At 44.7% G+C, this 18792-nt stretch overlaps 1 protein-coding gene and 1 pseudogene across 1 annotated transcript in view; both read right to left on the bottom strand.

Moving 5' to 3' along the window:
• Window positions 1–4128: 4128 nt before the first annotated feature.
• On the bottom strand, window positions 4129–9248 carry LOC146179282 (uncharacterized; annotated as a pseudogene).
• A 22-nt stretch (window positions 9249–9270) lies between these two features.
• Window positions 9271–18792, bottom strand: part of LOC146179281 (uncharacterized) — a 69645-nt gene continuing 60123 nt past the window's right edge. Inside the window, exons 4-6 of the mRNA XM_084579595.1 lie at window positions 18104–18214; window positions 10030–10273; window positions 9271–9313 (exon numbers count right to left, since the gene is read on the bottom strand). Coding sequence (XP_084435721.1) covers window positions 9271–9313; window positions 10030–10273; window positions 18104–18214 — 398 coding nt within the window. The remainder of the gene's footprint in view (window positions 9314–10029; window positions 10274–18103; window positions 18215–18792) is intronic.

Here is an 18792-nt window from a genome sequence, read left to right as displayed (position 1 = left end):
CAACAGTTGTAGATGGGCGCCAAGTCCTGCAGGTATAAATATTTTAGATATAGTCCGTCTGGACCTCTACAAAGTGTTTTTTTTTTTTTTTCAGGAAAATGTCATTCGCTGATCTATAATTTGTTTCTCGTTTAGCAAAAGCCGTTAATGTGCAATTTATATATTTTTACAACATGTGCCCCTAGCTGCAAGCGCGGCATACATGATACACGACACTAGTTCTCAGAAATGTCGCAACCATATAGGTTTTCTAGAACCTAAGTTTTATAGGGCTCTTTGTGTCGGGAATAGAGCTCACTGTTATTTTTTAAGTGAAAAAGAAAGTTCGTGTGTTAAGGGGGTGCCCTGTCTTCCAGTCGCGTCAATAGGGCCAGCGAGCCACAACGTACGGCATACCTGCCCCCCCCCCCTCCCCCCTCCTCTCTACCTCAAGCTCTGCTTGCCAATAACTCCAGTTTTCAGTTTTCTGCCCCGCCGGGGTGGTGCAGTGGTAAGACGCCCGACTACTGTGCCGGAGTATCCGGGTTCGAACCCGACCTCGGCGGCTGCGTTTCGATGGAGGCGAAACCCGTGTGCTGTGCGATGTCAGCGCACGTTAAAGATCCCCAGGTGGTCGAAATTACTCCGTAGCCCTCCACTACGGCTCCTCTTTCTCTCTTTCTACTTTCACTTCCACCTTCCTCCCTTCCCTTACGGCGCGGTTGCAGTGTCCACAGAAAACAAGTGAGACAGTTACTGCGCCTTTCCCTTCCTATAAAAATAAACTCCAGTTTTCAGGTAAAGCAGCATAGCTCAATCGCCTATTATTTGATTGCCTTCTATCCTGTCTCTCGTAATTTCCGCTGCTATGTCGCTCTGGGCCTTTTTATTTTATGCACTTTTCCCTGCTGCAGCGTCACTGAGACGATAAATTCAAAATGTTTACCTTCCTTGTGCTACAGAACGGAAGCAAAATACTGAACAAACACACTAAAAGACAAAACGGGTTGATGTTTTCTGTTCAGTCGCTTAGAACTGCTGAAATTCGTTAATGTTTGAACTTCTAGCTCTCAATTTTTCCGTTTATATTTGTTTCCGCCCAGCCTCTCTTAGATAATTCATGCTCCGTAACTCAGGGCCCACTCTTCTCCTTACCTTATCAAGTCGTGGAGCTGACGCCTGTCGCTCAGGAGCCCTGTATGCAGCTCTTGCGTGGCGTTGGGAGCAACAAGCGCAGACCGCGCTCTGCTACAATACAATCATTGCTCTATGTTTTCCATCGAGTGATCGCAGATCACCTTGATGACGCGAAGGCGATGGGTCGAACTGTGACATCTTTTGTGCGCGACTCGATGTTCACAGCTCTGAGTCGTATCTAATACCTTCTCAGGCTCCCTAGCCAGAACCATCCGACGGCCCGATACAAGATATGATTATGCGAGAATATTTGTCGGCAAATTTCTTCGTATTAAATGGACCAAGGACAGTAATCCTGCTCAAGGTAAAGCATTTTTGCAGTATTTCCATCTGGCGTTACGCGGGTGCATCTGTAGAAGTTCCTCCTCGCTCTCTCATTGGTGGCATCTCTATTTATGCCTGAAGCACAACTTCATACAAGCGCTCAGTCATGCATTGAAAATTAATCAAATGTCCAGCCCCAGTGTATTTCGAGGTCCATAAATGCACTGGGTGTGCAAAACAGAGATAGTGCTGTAAGCGAGCAAAGCACCTTGGCGCGAACGAGTCAGGCATACCTTGCCAGCAAACACCTCACGTCTCCCGCCACTGTGTAGCGCCTTCACATGTTCTGCGAGCCGCGCCTTTCGCAGCCCATGTGGGGCAGTAAACCGCCTATGTAAAGGCTGTCTCGTCGTTTGGTCGTCATACCTTGTAGTCCATACGAGGAGATAAGCGCGCGTTAAGACCCTTGTCCTGGCACCAGCTGCCCCCCTGTTAACCATCAATCTCTCGTTGCAAACTGCTGGCTGTTTCAAGGGCATGTTCAAACGTGAAAGTTCCCTTGACACGTCGCAATCAGAAAGCCTTGTTTTGCTGCAGCTTGGGCATTTGAGCTGCATAAGTTGGTATAAGGAGGGCGGTTAGGATAAGCGCGATCTCATAATGGGAGATCACAGAGAAACGCCTCTTCAACCGACTGAGTCCTCCAACTCGATCATGTGCTTTCAGGCTTGCCCTAAATCAATTATCAAGCTTAGTCTTTCACCGGCCACAAATTGTGACAGTCATATAAAAGAACAATAATTTTACTTGGCATTCTCTATATTTTGTTCCAGCACCTCCACTCCGACAACATAGTGCAAGCTGTATCCTGCATCTAGACCGCAAAGTTGCCAATGCGTGCTAATGCTGTACCAACAGAATATATTTAGCTGCGAAGCGGCATTCCGTGCTGGTTGACGGCTGGCGTCATGAGTAGAGTTCTTTGACGATCTGAGTTGTATTTCTGATTTCAACACTGACCTTCCCTTGCTTACCGCGAAAAACGTCGGAGCCACATAACGCAGCACGTGAATCGTCTTACGTATGTTTTCATTCTCTACTCGTCCTAAAGCACCTAGATTTTGTCCCTCCTGCTCATTTCTCTTTGTGTTTGCCGTTTTCGTACACATACTGTATTCTTTCGAAACTTCCTATTTTTCGTCTTAGCGACAGGCATCCCTCGCAATTACAACCTTTCGTGGAATAATTAATTGATTGCTATTTCGCCCGGCAACAGCCTCCTATACAGCTGATTATTCCGGTGCAGTCCGCACCTCGGGATGCCACTGCTGTGCTCAATGTGTCTGTTTTCCCGGTCTTCTTGAGCTAACCCTCCGGTAATTGTATAAGTTTCGCGAGAAAGAGTGCTTTTTAGAAATGCCTGCTGCCGAGGTTCAAGGCACAGGTTACGCAGAAAAAAGTGATAACATTTCGAGTACTAAGATTCTAGTGCACTTTACACTGGGACGTGCAGTTTTAGAGTCCTTATTCCACATTATAACTAATGGCCACTGGACGGTTTGAAGCACAAACATCTGTTTCTTCCTTGGCACAAATGAATCCCAATGGTTTCATGCTGTTGAACACTGCTACAAGCACGCATGTACATTTCCGGAGAAAGATATTGCCGAGGCTCCTGTGAGAAATCTTTTAAACCTAATATTTAATTATACTTTTAACATACTAGTTTCTTAATCGTATTTTTTGAAGGAAGAATGAGGGCTTCATTCACCTTACTAAGGCAGCAGTGGATAACCTTCGAAAAGGCGGCGAGACGGGATAGTTAGCAAATTGGCAAGCTAATATTTTTTTCCTTACCCCTCTTAGGCATGTAACTGTGATGAGAGCTTTCAATACAATGCGTCACCATACTTCAATGCCTTTAATAAGTACATCGATGTCACCGAGCCGTACATAGGTTACTTGTGTTTTTATTAAAACCTTCCACATCATGCGTGGTTCAATAATTGAATACTTGAGGCTTAATAAAGCTTCATTAAGTCCCTCTTTCACCGTTACTTTTGGACATTGTTCGTCATGTCCAGTATTGTCAGGGCTTGTAGCATGGAGATGAAGCACGTCTTGAGGCGGCTAACACTTGAAAGCTCGCAAGAAATAGTCATGAAGCCTGCGTAGTTGAATCATCAAAGAGGCGGAGATTTTGAACGTGGCTCTATTACAAGTTGGGACGATAACGGATAGAGAGTGCATGCCGCAGCATCCAGTACATGTCACCTAGGACCGGTCATCCCGGGAGGGTCCATGCGATAGCTTCCAGGTAACTCATTAAGTTCGGATTACTACTCCTGTTATCGCAGTAATAACTTAACTTAGCATAAGATAGCCCGAGTGGACATACCCTTTTCCGATCCGCTACTGCACGCTGCTAGCGCTAGCAGGCTGATTGGCTCTCAACCACCCGGCGGCAGTGCTCTTCATGCGACTGCATCTCGCGTCCTCTAAGTGATCTGCGTTTTGGCTGTGCTGGCCGTCGTAGCGGAGCACGGGAGCGAATCGCGGATTGCACTGAGCTATAACTCTCGAAAATTTAAGGCACGGAATACCCAGGACAATGATTCTGCATATATAACTCCGTTGAAGAGAAGAGAGTGAATCGTAATCGGCTTCGAACTACTGCTACTGTTTTCATCAGCACTCAGATCCAATGACGTAAGACTTCTGAGGGCGGATGTACGACGTGTCTGTGTCCCTCGCTTTGGCAGCACCACTACAGTCACTTACTGACCACCCACGCTTTTTCCATCTCTCCTTGAAAGCGCAGATGAGGTAGATGCCCAGGAGGGCCGCCAATGCCGCAGCTACGGCGCACATCGCTACGACGATGCTGAGTGTCGTGTCCCACCGGCCTGGCTGCACGGTTCTCGGGAAGTCTGCGATATGGGTTACCACATGTGACTAAGTCTTCTTTATTGACTTGGCTGAGGACAAATGAAACTGTCTCTTTAGCATGGCTACTCGTCATGCTTGTTGATTTAAGTGGAAGCGGCTCGGAGGGGTCGTCAACAGGTGCGCAAGAAAAAAAAATTACCGTAACAAGGAGAACCGCATAGATGCATGAACCTTCTGAATAAAGTGAAATAAATACATCAAGAAAATACTTCTGTAGCCCCCATCCATCAAAATGGTTTCGTATAAAATCACGCCTGACATACGGAACGAAAATTGAAAGCAAATTGAAATCTGTAAAGGATATTCACAAGTGCGTAATGCATAAACATCTGTAAAAGTAACGCTACGTAGGAACTCTATTTCTCTCAGCGAACAATATACAGCTGTAATCTGCAGTGGTAGCTCCAAATCTGCGGTGCGCCGCCATTGTGGACAAGCTCACCGATTCCATGGATCACAGGCCACTACATTTCGATGAAATCGTGATCTCCAAAGCGCTGATGTAGTGATGTTGGCGTGCGCACCAGATATCCACAAGAGGTTACATATTATTCAGATCTTACTGTTGTTTCCAAGAAAAGGATCAGGGTTGACCATAATTAACTTTTCATTATATTCTGGTGGCTCACAGCTCCAGTTTCAGAGCTAAGATAGGGTGATTAGACGTTACGTTAACATTGACTGATTTTTTTATTGGCCAAATGGGGTCCAACGTTACAAAACCAACTCATGCTATGGGAGAGGCCGTAGTGTAGTTCTCTGGGTTAATTTTTATCACCTTGAGTTTGTTAACGTGCATTGATAGTAACCGCCGTAGTCTTGTTTTGATAATAAAATAATAAAAATTGGTTCACAGGAAGGGAAAGGCACAGTATCTGTCACACTTGTGTCTGTGGACACCTGAACCGCACCGTAAGGGAAGGGAGGAAGGTGGGAGTTAAAGTGGAAAGAGAGAAAGAGGACTCGTAGTGGAGGGCTACGGAGAAATTTCGACCACCTGGGGATCTAACGTGCGCTGACATCGCACAGCATACGGACGCCTCTTCGTTTCGCCTCCATCGAAACATGGTCTTTTCATGTTCATGTGCAAGACACTGTCCTTGACGTGGCATGTTAGTACTTCTTCGGAAACCCTACAGCGCTTTGATCGAACAGATGTCCTCTGGAGAGCCTCACCATCTCGTCTTTTCAGAGTCTGTGCCAGGCCAAGGGTGCGAACGTAGGTGTGGAAGATGGCATCTGGGGGAAGTCGAACCACGACCACGTAGTCGGTGGAGGGACTCAGGCTGGTCACAAATATCGGTGCTCCCAGGCCAGGGCCCCTGACGAAATTTCTTCTGGATCTGTTCTGTGGCCCGGCGTCGAAAACTTCCACCAGCGGTCGTCGCGGTCCCGGCTGCGGATTTCTTCCGTTTGCACCAGTCGGCATAGAGCAAAGGAGCGAGAAGGACGTGTCCGTGTAGTTCCCCACGGTGCACTTAAGGCCAGATGAATGTTCAGCTGTAGGCACAACGGTTGTTTAGATGACTGAGAGGTAATGGCTGGAGTTAAGATGGAGGTGCGTTAGTAATTCGGGGCACTTAGAATTACCCGCGCTGCGCCACAGCACTACACATGGAAAAGTTCAGAATTATGTTTCAAGTGGAGAAAAGTAGCATGAAGATATTAAAGAGGTTAAAAAATAGCACCGACACCTAGAAAAATAAATCTGAAAGGAAACAAAAGAACACCCATGCCACCCTTACCCACCGCGTGCTAAACGAAACGGAATTGTATCGGTCATTATTGTAAACCTGGCGTTCAATTTGTTCTCATTAATATTTTACCTCAAATGTATTCACTCTTTTTATACCGGCTTGGCTATCCTACCTATTTTATAAAATATTAACTTGCTTGGTACTCACTGTACGCAATAAGGGAGTAATTATACACATTGACATATATATAGACCTACTTGGTTGCTAGAGGTTACATACAAGTGAAAAATTGCTTCATACTGTTTTCAAGACGTTTCGGCAGGAGTCTTGAGAAAGGCAGGGCTCCTGCCGAAACGTCGACTACAAATAAACTTGGAAACAGTATGAAGCAATTTTTCACTTGTGTATGTATGTATATATATATATATATATATATATATATATATATATATATATATATATATATATATATATATATATATATATATATATATATATAAACGGGAACTACGATTGTGCTCGCAGCAGAAAGTAGATAAGGCTAATGGAATGCAGGCTCGAAATCACTAAATTAGGCTGGCGGGATCCGAGCTACCGACCAGAGCACGGCGCCCCACCTGTTTCAATCGTGGATTTGGATCTTATCGCTGGCATCTCTTATTTTCTTCTAATTGCTTCAAAATTACGGATGTCCGAAAAGCAATTATACTGCTGCTTTCTCTGCAATGAATTATTTCGTAATAAAACACAGTACATACTACTGTGTTTATTGACTCTCAAAAGCTATTGGTTACTTTCGCCCAACAAACCACCCAATAATCAAATAAGCTGTTAACTCCCCTATTCTTTTTTCGGCGACGTTACTGCCCGCGCGCGCAATGCGACCATCTAAACCATGGTACTAAACAAAGAGTATCTGTGCTAGACAGCACCCGACCCAGGGACACCTTCTACGATTCATTAACTTGACCTTCAGTACTGGATCGTGTAATTACAATGCGGTTAAGAATTACCATATGCACAAAAAGGGCTGTATCGTGAGGTGTAGTTCAAAGAAATGTTCTTCACCCCACGCTTTCTAACGCTGTAACTCTTGGTCTTCCTGATGCATCGCCGAAAATTTAAAAGGCTATTTGTCTGTCGAAATATGTAGTTATTGGTTTACTCGCAACCAACAGGAGATTAGCCTTGATATCTCGACATACCTTAGTTTCAGTGCACGATTACATTCAAGTTATGAGATAGTCTCAATTGTCGTTCGGGCTTACATTTCACTCGAAGGTAAAACGCTGTGCTGTCTACACTATCACCAGTGGCCCTGTTGAGTCGGCAGGAATAGTTCCCAGAGTGGCTTGCATTCACCCGGCGTACCACCAGGTAGCGGGAAGTTATCAGAATCCCTTCGGAAGGAGCAGCTTTGATCTCCCGGTCTTCATGTAGCCATGTGACGTCACCGATTCTTGATGGTGCAAGGACTGAGCACTCCATGCAGACATCGGTGCCTTCCGTGATGTGGCTTGCGTTGAGGCCCGCGCCCAGCTTCAGACTCACTTGTCTTATCTGCGTCGAAGGTATAGATATCATAAGCAGCAAAAAGCAAGCAAGAAACACAGAAAGAATAACAGAAATGAAGAAAGACCGAGAGAAAGAAGGAAAGAAAGTGATTCCGGTTTAGCAGCGCACCCTAGTGAAAAATCGGATACATTTTACGAAGATGGACAGCGCATATCACACAGCTTCTGGTTGAGTAGCGACACCTAGCAGCAACACAAAAAAGATTTATGAAAAATAATGAGAGCGCAGTTAAACCCACTGCTTCTCAACAGTTTTAAGGCGCTGTGTTTCTAAACGCAGAGAATTATGTTGAAGCTCCTCATATTGTTGTTGTTTTTTTATCTTGTTAACCTTAATCTGTCGCATATTTTTCTAAGTTTGCAACACAATATGGAGGCACTTAAGATTTGATTTGAAGGACAATGCGCAATATCTTTAGGATATCCTTCAGGATCCCTGCGCTGCCCTTCACCGAATAGTCCGAGACTACATTTTTGCGCATGACCGCGGAAGGCTACCTGAGGTCGAGCAGAATGTTCTCCAGGTTGGTCTTTGATACTTGCTATAAGGTGACCCCCATTACCATTACACTTATGTTTTTGCTGAAAAACCTGGTTTAACTCCACATTAAACGATTACATTAGTTATAATAATCGGTTTTAGTCGAAAACAAGAGGCTGTGGACATAAATGGAAAAAGTATTTATCACGAGTCTTCACAGGAAAATATGTGAGGCTTTTTGACTCCGTGTATTGTATTGTTAATATCCACTTTTCTCTACAACGATCATCCTATCCGAGAGCGTTCGAGCATCTATTGCAACCTCACATCTGCCTCGTTGTCCTTTCTCGCCTGATGCCACATTTCTTTTATTTCCTTCCAGCAGAGAAAAATAACCGTAGGGTAGAAGTTGCATTAGTAAAAAAAAAGGGGTGACAGGATACACGAAAGCAAGTAGGAAAAGAAAACCAAGCTTACGAAATGCTTCTATAAACCATGAAGAATGGAGGTTTATTAGACAACGTGGCATTTATGAAGAATTCTGCATTAAATCGAAAGCTTTCAGAAATTCTTTTCCGATTTCTATATTCCTTTGAGTAGTCGAAAAAATTGGGAACAGTATTCATTATTTACTGAAATCACTGACATGTATGACAATCCTATATTTGAGCTGTGTTCATAATCAGTTAGCCAATCACATGAGAGGTCAACCTCCAAGTAGCGGCTGAACTCTGCTCGACCCCTCGGCAGATGGCTGTTTCTGGCGCGACATTCAAGCAACTTCCCCGCATGCTTCCAAGCTTGCAGAAGAAGCACGCTCTACGTGCCGTTGTACTCGTCGCGAGTGTGACTGAGGCGGTAGTCCAACGGTTTCTGGTCCAAGAACCACGTGACTTTGGAGTGTGGGCGACTGCCAAAAACTTCACACTCGAAGGTTCGAGGAACGTAGAACCCCCCGACTTCGTTCCGTTCGGCGTCAAGCGTTGAAGGCGGCGATGTAAGGTTATGGGTGCCCGTGGAAATGAGTGATCCTTTTGACCGGGGCGATGAGGGGGACGGCATACCAGCTGAAGTTCCTGCTCTCTCCCCGGCGAGTGGTACCGCCATGACCCAGCCAGAGGTCTCGCCTTCACCGTAAGGCCAGCTCCACAGAGAAATAGTCGAAGGGGCCACTGTGATTGCAACAACAAATAACATAGATTAGGTGAGCCGTCTCTACTCGGTTATGCAACATTGTGCTGATAAGATCGACATTGCAGCACCTACAGAGTAGGCACTAATGACAAAATCATTATTAGGACTTACTCCGAAGTACTCGTTTTACTTTCTACTGAACTAATTGCAGATAATTCGCGGGTATTGCACAATCCAAAGTTGCGCAGCACGAAACATTGCTGGTGTCACAATGGTTAATGGCTCGAAGGTATTTAGGTTGTTAAGCCGCAAGCTGTTGTCTCCAAACGAGCGCAAGCAACTGCACAATCATGGACCACCTTACGCTTGAGAAGTGTTATCGAATCGGGCCGGGCTGCCCACCAGATGAAATGCCGCTAACTGAAGTACTAATTACTGTCTAGAAGCTGAATAATTGATAAGTAATAGCAAATATAGCATGGGGAAACGTGAGAGGATGTGTATGCTTACACAGGATTCGTGCTTTCGAGACACGGCTTAGCACTCATGCAGGAATTGGTGGGCTAAATGGTGCAATATTTGAGCCTCCCGTATTTTGACCCCACCCGTATGTCACTATGCTAAGTGTTTCGGGACAGCTGCGAGCCTGCTGCCGCGGCAAATACCTGGCTTCAAAGTATCAATCTGTCCGAAGAGCTCCTGACTCCCACCAAATCATTTCGCTTGAACAATTAAATATCTTTGTGTTTCATACCATACGAGTCGTTTCATAGCTAGACGCACGTACTTACGAAACATGTCCAGAAGCACCCAGCTCTCGATCGGTACTGAGAATTCACTCGCCGCCAGGCAGCTGATGTTCCATAACAAGTGCTCGCGGCGAAGAGGGCCGAGTTCAATTATAGTCGCCCAACCACCGCTAGGTGTCGATGCGGTGCCAAGTGATGAGTTCAGCATCTCTTCGCCGTGCTTCCAGATAAGCGTCACCTTGTGACTGACTGCGAAAGAAAGCAAGGAAAAATTAGGAATGTTCTTTAATTGATGTTTATACGGTGAATATGTGTTAGTATTTGGCCTTCTCATTAATTTTTGCTAATTACCTCGGTTCTACTTTTTATCTTGTTTTCATATTTTCTTGCATATTTACCAATATAATTAATCGCTGATTAAAAACTTATTGTTCAAATTGCTATACAAGCTTTTCAGTAATTCTTAGTCACTGTTCCGTGTGGAAGTCATTAAAAGGTTTAAAAACTCTTCCCGGGCAGCCAACTTGCCTTCTCTAATTTACATGCGAAAAGGGGTATTTATGTTTCTCTAATTTGACACCTGCCCACCATAGCAGGTGGTTCTTCTATGTACCAGCCGTGGCAGGTGATAAGGGAAAAAGCTACATTGGGGGCCTTTTTGCTTGTAATTTGAGTTTGTAATGCTAGCGTGTTAATATTAGCGAGGCGCAGTACAAGCGTGATGCTCGCTTTCCTAATGCCTAATGGAAATCAATAAGCGCGTGCTGTAAATACAGAAATACAGCCAGAATTATCTACTTAAGAGTAAAAATTTTCGGCTTTGAATACTTTCTGGTTATGTTCAGTACAAGCATTTTTTTCTTTCCCCAACACCGTTCAGTGCAGCTGTGTTGTTGTTGTGGCTGTATAGGAAAAAGGAAAAGAAAATACACGGGCCTGCTACTGGCTCTGTAGCTGAGCTACCTCCGCTGCTTCGTGCGGACAGAAGAGAAAATAGAGAAGAAAGAAAAGGAAGAGGGAGAGAAACACGCGCGCCGCAACAACAGCCGTCGTCCACCACCGAAGAGGTGGCGGGTGCAATGACGGCCTACAACAGGTAAAAATTCGAACAGGCTAGCCCCCGCTGCGATGTCAGCGCACGTTAAAGATCCCCAGGTGGTCGAAATCACTCCGCAGCCTTCCACTACGGCTCCTCTTTCTCTCCCACCTTCATCCCTTCCCTTACGGCGCGGTTCAGGAGTTCACAGATCAAGTGTGACAGATGGTGCGCCTTCTCCTTCCTGTGAACCAATTATTATTATTATTATTATTATTATTATTATTATTATTATTATTATTATTATTATTATTATTATTATTATTATTATTATTATTATTATTATTATTATTATTATTATTAAGATGGCGCCCAGTAAGGACGCATGTGCGCTGTGCTCCCGCCCGTTTTTTGGCAAGCAGCAGTTTTTACGATGTGCCGACTGTGCGAAACGTGTTCACACGAAGTGCGTCACCTGGGCGGATGACGAGCTGCAACTTCTGAAGTCCGGCTCTCGGCCATTCTTGTGTAATTTGTGTGCGTCGTCGTCGCCTGACGGTGTTAGGCTTAGCGACGGTGGTGCTAGAGTCCCTGGTGACCCGCTCCTGCCCAGCCACCCGACCGGTTTTCCCCCTTCAGCCGCGACCGGCGAACATGGCGGTGAGTTTGCCTCGCTACGGGCTCTCCTCCTCGACGCGCTTGAGGGAATCTCTTTTCTGAGCGATGAGGTTGCCCAGCTACGGGAAGAGAACGAGCGCCTTCGTGTAGAGAACTCGCGGGCTTTCGTACAACAAGCCGAGGTTATCGCCTCTCTACGTTCCGATGTTCACGGCCTACGCCAGGAGCTTGTGCGGTGCGCTGCTTCGCAGTGTGAGCGTCCTCTCGTCGAGCGTCCTCTCGTTGTCTCCGTGGGCAATCCTACCCGTGAGGAGCAGCCATCTGTGGACTACTCCGCCGCTCTTCATCGAGGGATGACTCCTGGAGATATTACCTGTTCATCTTCTGCCTCTGCTCCTCGCCGTGCGGTTGACTTACCCAGTGCGATGAAGAAGCACCGAAGTCGAGCCATTACTGGCGCATCGAGCACATCTGTCCTGAACGTTGCCATTTACCAAAAGAAGCGTCCGAAGACTATTTTCGTCTCTAAACTCAGTCCCGATACTACATCGGTAGACCTTACCAACCATCTAAAATCAGTGAATATTACTCCCATTTCCTGCCGGCAGCTGAAAACAAGGTACGACTCCTACTCGTCCTTCCATATTGAAATTGATGAAGAATCCTACAGTAAGCTTGTTGAGCCTTCGATGTGGCCGATGGGCTGCATATACAAGGACTTTCGTGGGAAGCTTTACGACGATATGCTTCATCCCTCTGAACTGACGCAAAATTGCAGTGGCCCCTAATTTGGATATCTATTATCAAAACGCCCGAGGTCTTCGGACTAAGGGATCAGAATTTTTTTCTAGCGTCTTGTCCTCTTGTTATACCGCTGTTGTGGTTACCGAAACCTGGCTGTCAAGTGATATTCCTTCCAATGATTTCTTTCCAAATAATTACTCTGTTTTTCGTAGCGACCGCCCTGAAACAGGTCCCAAATCAAGAGGAGGTGGAGTGCTCATTGCTATTGACAGTTTTGTGAAGTGTGTTCGACGTTCCGATCTGGAAACTGTTGAAGAATGTGTGTGGCTCGAGCTCACTTTAAATCGATATGAAAAACTTTTACTTGCAGCTTTCTACATTCCTCCGAATCTACCTCCTTCAGCCTATGATGATGTTCTGCTCTCAATCGAACATGTTATAACCCGTCATAGCAAACACAAACTTCTTATTTTAGGTGATTTTAATACTCCTGGTATCAACTGGAACTCACTTATTTCTTCTCACAACAATCATTACATATTAAGTAAGTGTAACGCTCTACTTGATTTTATAGCCTTTAACTCTTTGCAGCAACACAATTTCATTGCAAACTGTTGCGGTAATATTCTTGACATCTGTCTATCGAATTTTGAAAGTGTTCGAGTCTCGAGTTCAGACATACCGCTGACTCGCTGTGACAAATTTCACCCTCCGCTTCTAGTTACTACTGCTCTCTCTGCCTCACCTTCTACTAATTCAGATCGGGTGTGGAATTCGCCCCGTTTCGCGTATGCACGTGGTGATTATGTTGGTCTTTTCAATTTCTTCTCTTCCGTCGACTGGTCCCTTTTAAATGACATTAATGATTCAGATGGACAAGTCAGTCGCTTTACAGAAATAGTTCTTGATGGTATGCGTCGGTACATCCCTTTGCATACTCCTACGCGTAGGAAGTTCCCTTCCTGGTTTTCAAGGGAACTAATAACGGCGTTAAAGCTCAAGGAACGGGCCCATCGTAAGGCGAAACGCCCTGGGTTTCATAATTGGGCAGATGAGTTTCGCCGTGTGCGTTCCCTTTGCAAACGCTTATACAAGCGGGACTACGACTCCTATCTTGAGTCTTTAGAGAGGAATGCCTCAAATCGTCCTAGTCAGTTCTGGCGTTACGTTCGCAAGCGTTCCATTAAATCAGATTTAAGTATCAGCTTAGTTGACTCTCAGGGTTCGGAAATTCGGGATGTTGCCGACAGTTTTGCACAACATTTTTCCTCCGTTTACAAACATCCACATTGTGATTCCGTTTGCCTCCCATCTGGTGCACTATTTAATTCCATTCTCTTTGACGAGGAGTTGATAAGTGAGAGTCTTAAGCGTCTGAGACCTTCTTTGTCTCCTGGACCTGATGGCATTCCAGCTGCCATAATAAAAGCCTTCAGTTATATCTTCGTACCAGTACTGACTGCCATATTTAATAACTGTTTAAAAAATGCTGCCTTTCCTCGCGTGTGGAAAATGGCACGCGTGTTTCCTGTCTTCAAGTCTGGAAACAAATCTGATGTTTCCAATTATCGTCCGATTTCTCTTCTATGTGCAACCTCTAAGCTTTTCGAATTAGCTTTGCACAGCCTACTTTCCTTCCATCTCAAACATATCATAGTACCGAATCAACATGGCTTCATGTCGGGTCGCTCTACTTCTACCAACCTAGTCACGTTTATGACGTATGCCTCTGCAGCAGTCCTTCAGAGGGGTCAGGTTGACACTGTGTACTGTGATATGAGCAAAGCTTTCGACGTTGTTACTCACTCACTACTTCTTGAAAAACTTCTACTCTCTGGCGTTGAAGTCTCACTCGTAGCCCTCCTACGCAACTATCTCCTTGATCGCTTCTGATTTGTCAGTGTCAATGGACAGACTTCTTTCGTTTACCCTGCAACGAGTGGAGTTCCTCAAGGTTCAGTACTAGGCCCGCTTCTCTTCTCCGTTTTTATTAATGATGTTTCCTCGGCGATAAAGAACTCCTCGTTTCTTCTTTATGCTGATGATATAAAAATATTCAAGGTAATACATTCTTTTCAAGATTGCGTGTTGTTGCAATCGGACATATCTGCTTTTTCTGATTGGTGTGCGATGAATCGACTTACCCTCAATTCTTCCAAAACTAGGGTTGTGTCCTTTACTCGTAAAACACATAGCTTTCTCTACCATTATTCTGTGAATTCTGTGCTGTTGGATAGGGTTGATGAAATTAATGACCTTGGTGTACTTTTTGACCGCACCCTCAGCTTCTCCTCTCACACTAACCGCATTGCTCAGCGGGCTATGCGCACACTCGGACTCGTTTGCAGACTTTCGAGAGAGTTCCATACTCCACTTCCGTTCCTAAAACTGTACCTGTCCATATGCCTGCCGGTCTTGGAGTATGCGTCGGTTGTTTGGAATGGCACTTGCAAATCGAACTTGGACAAGGTTGACAGAGTACAAAAAAAATTTTTACGGATATTTCATTATCGCTTTCCTTGCGCAACTTCCCCCTCTCGCTCCACCAGGAGCACCCAACTGAATCTTCCTTCCCTTCACTGCCGTCGTATCAGACTTGATATCATATTTCTGTACAAACTCCTTCATGGCCACATTATGTGCCCTCAGCTCTTAGAGTACATCCTACTGCGCGTTCCGCGAAAGAGCATGAGGGAATTCAGACCATTTCAGGTTTCTCCTCTTCATTCCCACTCCCCTCTGGACAGGATGCAGTGGTTATTTAACTCTTTTTGTCCTCACCTTGACATCTTCCAAAACTCGCTCTGTTCATTTACATTGGATGTTCGTAGCGTTGTATTCTAAATAGTACTTTATCACTTAAAACTCCCACTTTCTAGCCTTAAATTGTATTTACTTCACTTTTTGCTTTTTCTCCTGTTCAATGCTGTCTGTATCGTGAACTACTTTTTATCCGTTTCTTACTTATATTTCAACTTTAAACTTTATATTCGAATCTTACTGCCCCTTGTTCAATTTTACTTCTTTATTGTATTATTCTGTATTTCTAGCCTGTGTTTTAAGTACCATGCACTTGTTGCGCCTGGAAGGGTTGTTTATTTTATGTATATTTCTATATTACTATAATCAATGTCAGTTATTTGTTTTTTTTTTTCTTCTATCTACCGTTCTTTTTTTTTTTCTTTATTTCCTGGTGTGCTAAAAAGTTCTCTCACTGTGTATATAAGTGATGCTACTCATTGTTTGCTTACTTTCCGTGATACTTTTCGTCTGTCATTTCATGTATTATTTATTTCTTTTTTGTGTTCTCTCTGTGTGTGTAAACATGTTTGTGCTTTTTCATTTTTGTTTCTTTTTTTTTATTTGTGCTGCAGCACAAAGACCACATGGTTGTTCCTGCGCACATTAAATAAAGATTGATTGATTGATTATTATTATTATTATTATTATTATTATTATTATTATTATTATTATTATTATTATTATTATTATTAGCCCCTGCCGCAAGCGGCAGTCCTGTCCCAGCCCCATCAGGGGAGCGGTGCTATCTACCGAATGCGGGCATTCCGCTTGGTGTGGACCCTGTAGTGCGTGCGGACAGTCTAGTAAGAAATTGGCAGTGGTTTAGCTCTGGTTAAACCTGCGAAAGCAACAGCTGCCTGACTACGGTTAGAATAGTTTAGGTTACGCGCTGAGCAGCGGCCGGGCTCTCCTTATCCATAGTTGGTCGATTCTGGCCACGCGCTCCAAGCTTTATATACCCCACACACACACCTCTTCTCCGCATAACCAAAAGAGAGAGTGATGCGCAGCTGGTGCTGGCTGTGGTTATGACGTCACTTCTTCAGCACCGGCGGAGCGAGCGGGCGCGCCGGCAGCTCCAACACATCAACTGCTGCCTCTGACGTCACGCTGCTCCTCGCGTATGCGCAGCTTGACCCACACTGTACCGCGCAAAATGGCTCGATGATTAGCATAATGTTGCTTTCGCAGCAAAAAAATGCTTTTTCGGCAGTAACTGAGCCCTTTAGATTATATAACGATCGCACGCTGTTTTCAAAAAGTTGTGTGAATGGACTGTTAGTTATGATTAAAAATTTTTGGATTCAATACGGCCGTCAGTTCAGAAAATAAACTGCCGCTAGCATTTGCACTGTTTGCTTTAGTAAAATTCTAACAAACACTGATACGGTACAGACAAGAACATTGAGCGCAGTCGCCGAGTTGCAAAAATGTCTTCTTTTGAAAACATGTAAGAAGTAGGAGGACGCTTATGCTTCAGCACGAGTGTAGAGGTGATAGTGACTTGGTTTGATTTTGGGGGCACGGAAGGCGCATTATCTAATTTCTCGCAGACAAATGCACTTACATTGAGCGCAAAGCAATTGGATGAAGATATGTCATTGGCTTGAACTTCCCTCAAGCTAGCCTCCGAGTTAACTAGCAGACGGATGCTAAATGGGGAGTGAAATGGTTGACTGGTTTGTGGGGTTTAACGTCCCAAAGTGACTCAGGCTATGAGAGAGACCGTAGTGAAGGGCTCCAGAAAACTTTGACTATCTAATGTTCTTTAACGTGCACTGACATCGCACAGGCCACAGGTGGCTGGCTTTTCGCCTCCATCGAATAGCAGTCGCCACGGCCGGGACTCGATTCCGCATCCTTGAGCGCAGTACTGCAGCGCCCTAACCGCCTCACCAACACGGCGTGGCGGAAGTGAAGTGGTATGACAACGCATTGAAGGGCGTGGTATAGAAGCGGTTACATTGCATGTTTGATACGGAATCCTGTGCGTCTTTTCCCCGACACATTTGTCTCTGTACTAGAGTTCGGAGACGAATTTTTGGTCACGTGAGCCCTATACGTCATTGCCTACAACAGAACAAAGATCCACTACAAGTGAATTTATAACCGTGAAGAAAACGCTACTTTATAAGTAGACAGGGAACCCTGCTTACCTTTCCAATGACACAGCTGCCGTTGGATAACGAGCTTAAGGTTTCGCTCTTCTTACGTCTTGTGCATTGTTTTAAAATTACGATTTCAGCACCAGGTAAAGTCAGTGCTTTGATGATCAAAGCCCTAGAACTGTTCGCAACATGCTTTTCTAGAAAGCGTAATGACTCGATGCAAGGTGGTTCATTGTTTTAGTAGAAATATTACAAGGTAATAAACTGAACGTTTTCATGAATCAGGGAGTATTTACGACCCGGCTATGAGCCTTCCACTTCTCCTCTAACAGTTTGCGAAATTGCCGAATCAAATTGAAACCGTGTTAACTTATCAAATTTTTGCCTTTAAGAGTGACCTGTCATCTAAACCACTCAGTGAAAGAAGCGTTCTCGGGACGCTATATATCCTAATACACAGTATGTATCGTCTACTGTCTATGACTGCGGTCATCATAAACGAGAAAGATGGATTCGTTGAGGTCATACGGCGTCTGGGAAGCCTTTCATCGCTCATCTGTTACCTTCCTTACGCTAGTTTGTTGCACTATAATATATGTCATCTTTAAGGCAGCATAAGCACGGAATTATCCTGAACCAGTAACGAATATATACAGGCTGAAATTCGCTAGCTGAAATTGAAGCTGAGCTATAACGTTGAGACTGCAGCAGATATATGCAAAATCCTGGGACAAACGCGAGACATGTGCTTTACAAAAGGTCTTTTCTTACCCGCTGGCACAACGCATGTCAATCGCACAATGTCCCCGTCTGCGTAAGGGCCAGTTGTTGAATTCGAAACAATGCCCTCGGAGTCTCTGAGTACTGGCGGAGGCTGTGGAACTGCAATAAAAAGGGGCATCAACTTACATTATCCTCTGCAATATTCTTTATTCTACATAAATACCTCTTCTACAAGTCAAAAATCCTAAATCACTCGAAATAAGAGAACAAATTGTCCGGAAGAACTGTGCAAAAAAAATAATTTCCAATCATTACATTGATGACCTGAAATGGGAACTTCAACTCAAGGCGGGTAATCACACGCGCTGCTCGTAGCACACGCAAGACAACTAAGTGGAGACCACTGAAAGTTTATTTTATGGGCATGTAGCACATCTCCCCATTCGGATTGTGTGTGCTTTAATGACCTGCTCCCATTTTGTCGAGCCCTTGGGCCATTGAACAATAGTGAAATGATAGTTTCTTTTATTTACGGTCTTTAATGGTCGAGAATGAGAAAAAAGTCAGTTTCTTCACTTGCTCCCGTCAGGTTGGGCAGTACAAGATTTTCTCCTAAGAGCGAACCAACGAAGCATTTTGTGGGTAATCTAAGCACTGGTCGATGTCCTCTTTACCCGGTTGCAGGATGTCCTCCGCGTCGACGGCGCTGAAGATGCGCAGAACACTAATAAGTATTC

This window comes from Amblyomma maculatum, chromosome 9, assembly GCF_055883805.1.
Source record: "Amblyomma maculatum isolate TAMU_Amacu chromosome 9, ASM5588380v1, whole genome shotgun sequence".
In the NCBI taxonomy this organism is placed as follows: Eukaryota; Metazoa; Arthropoda; class Arachnida; order Ixodida; family Ixodidae; genus Amblyomma; species Amblyomma maculatum.
This window is presented reverse-complemented; position numbering and strand designations above follow the sequence as displayed.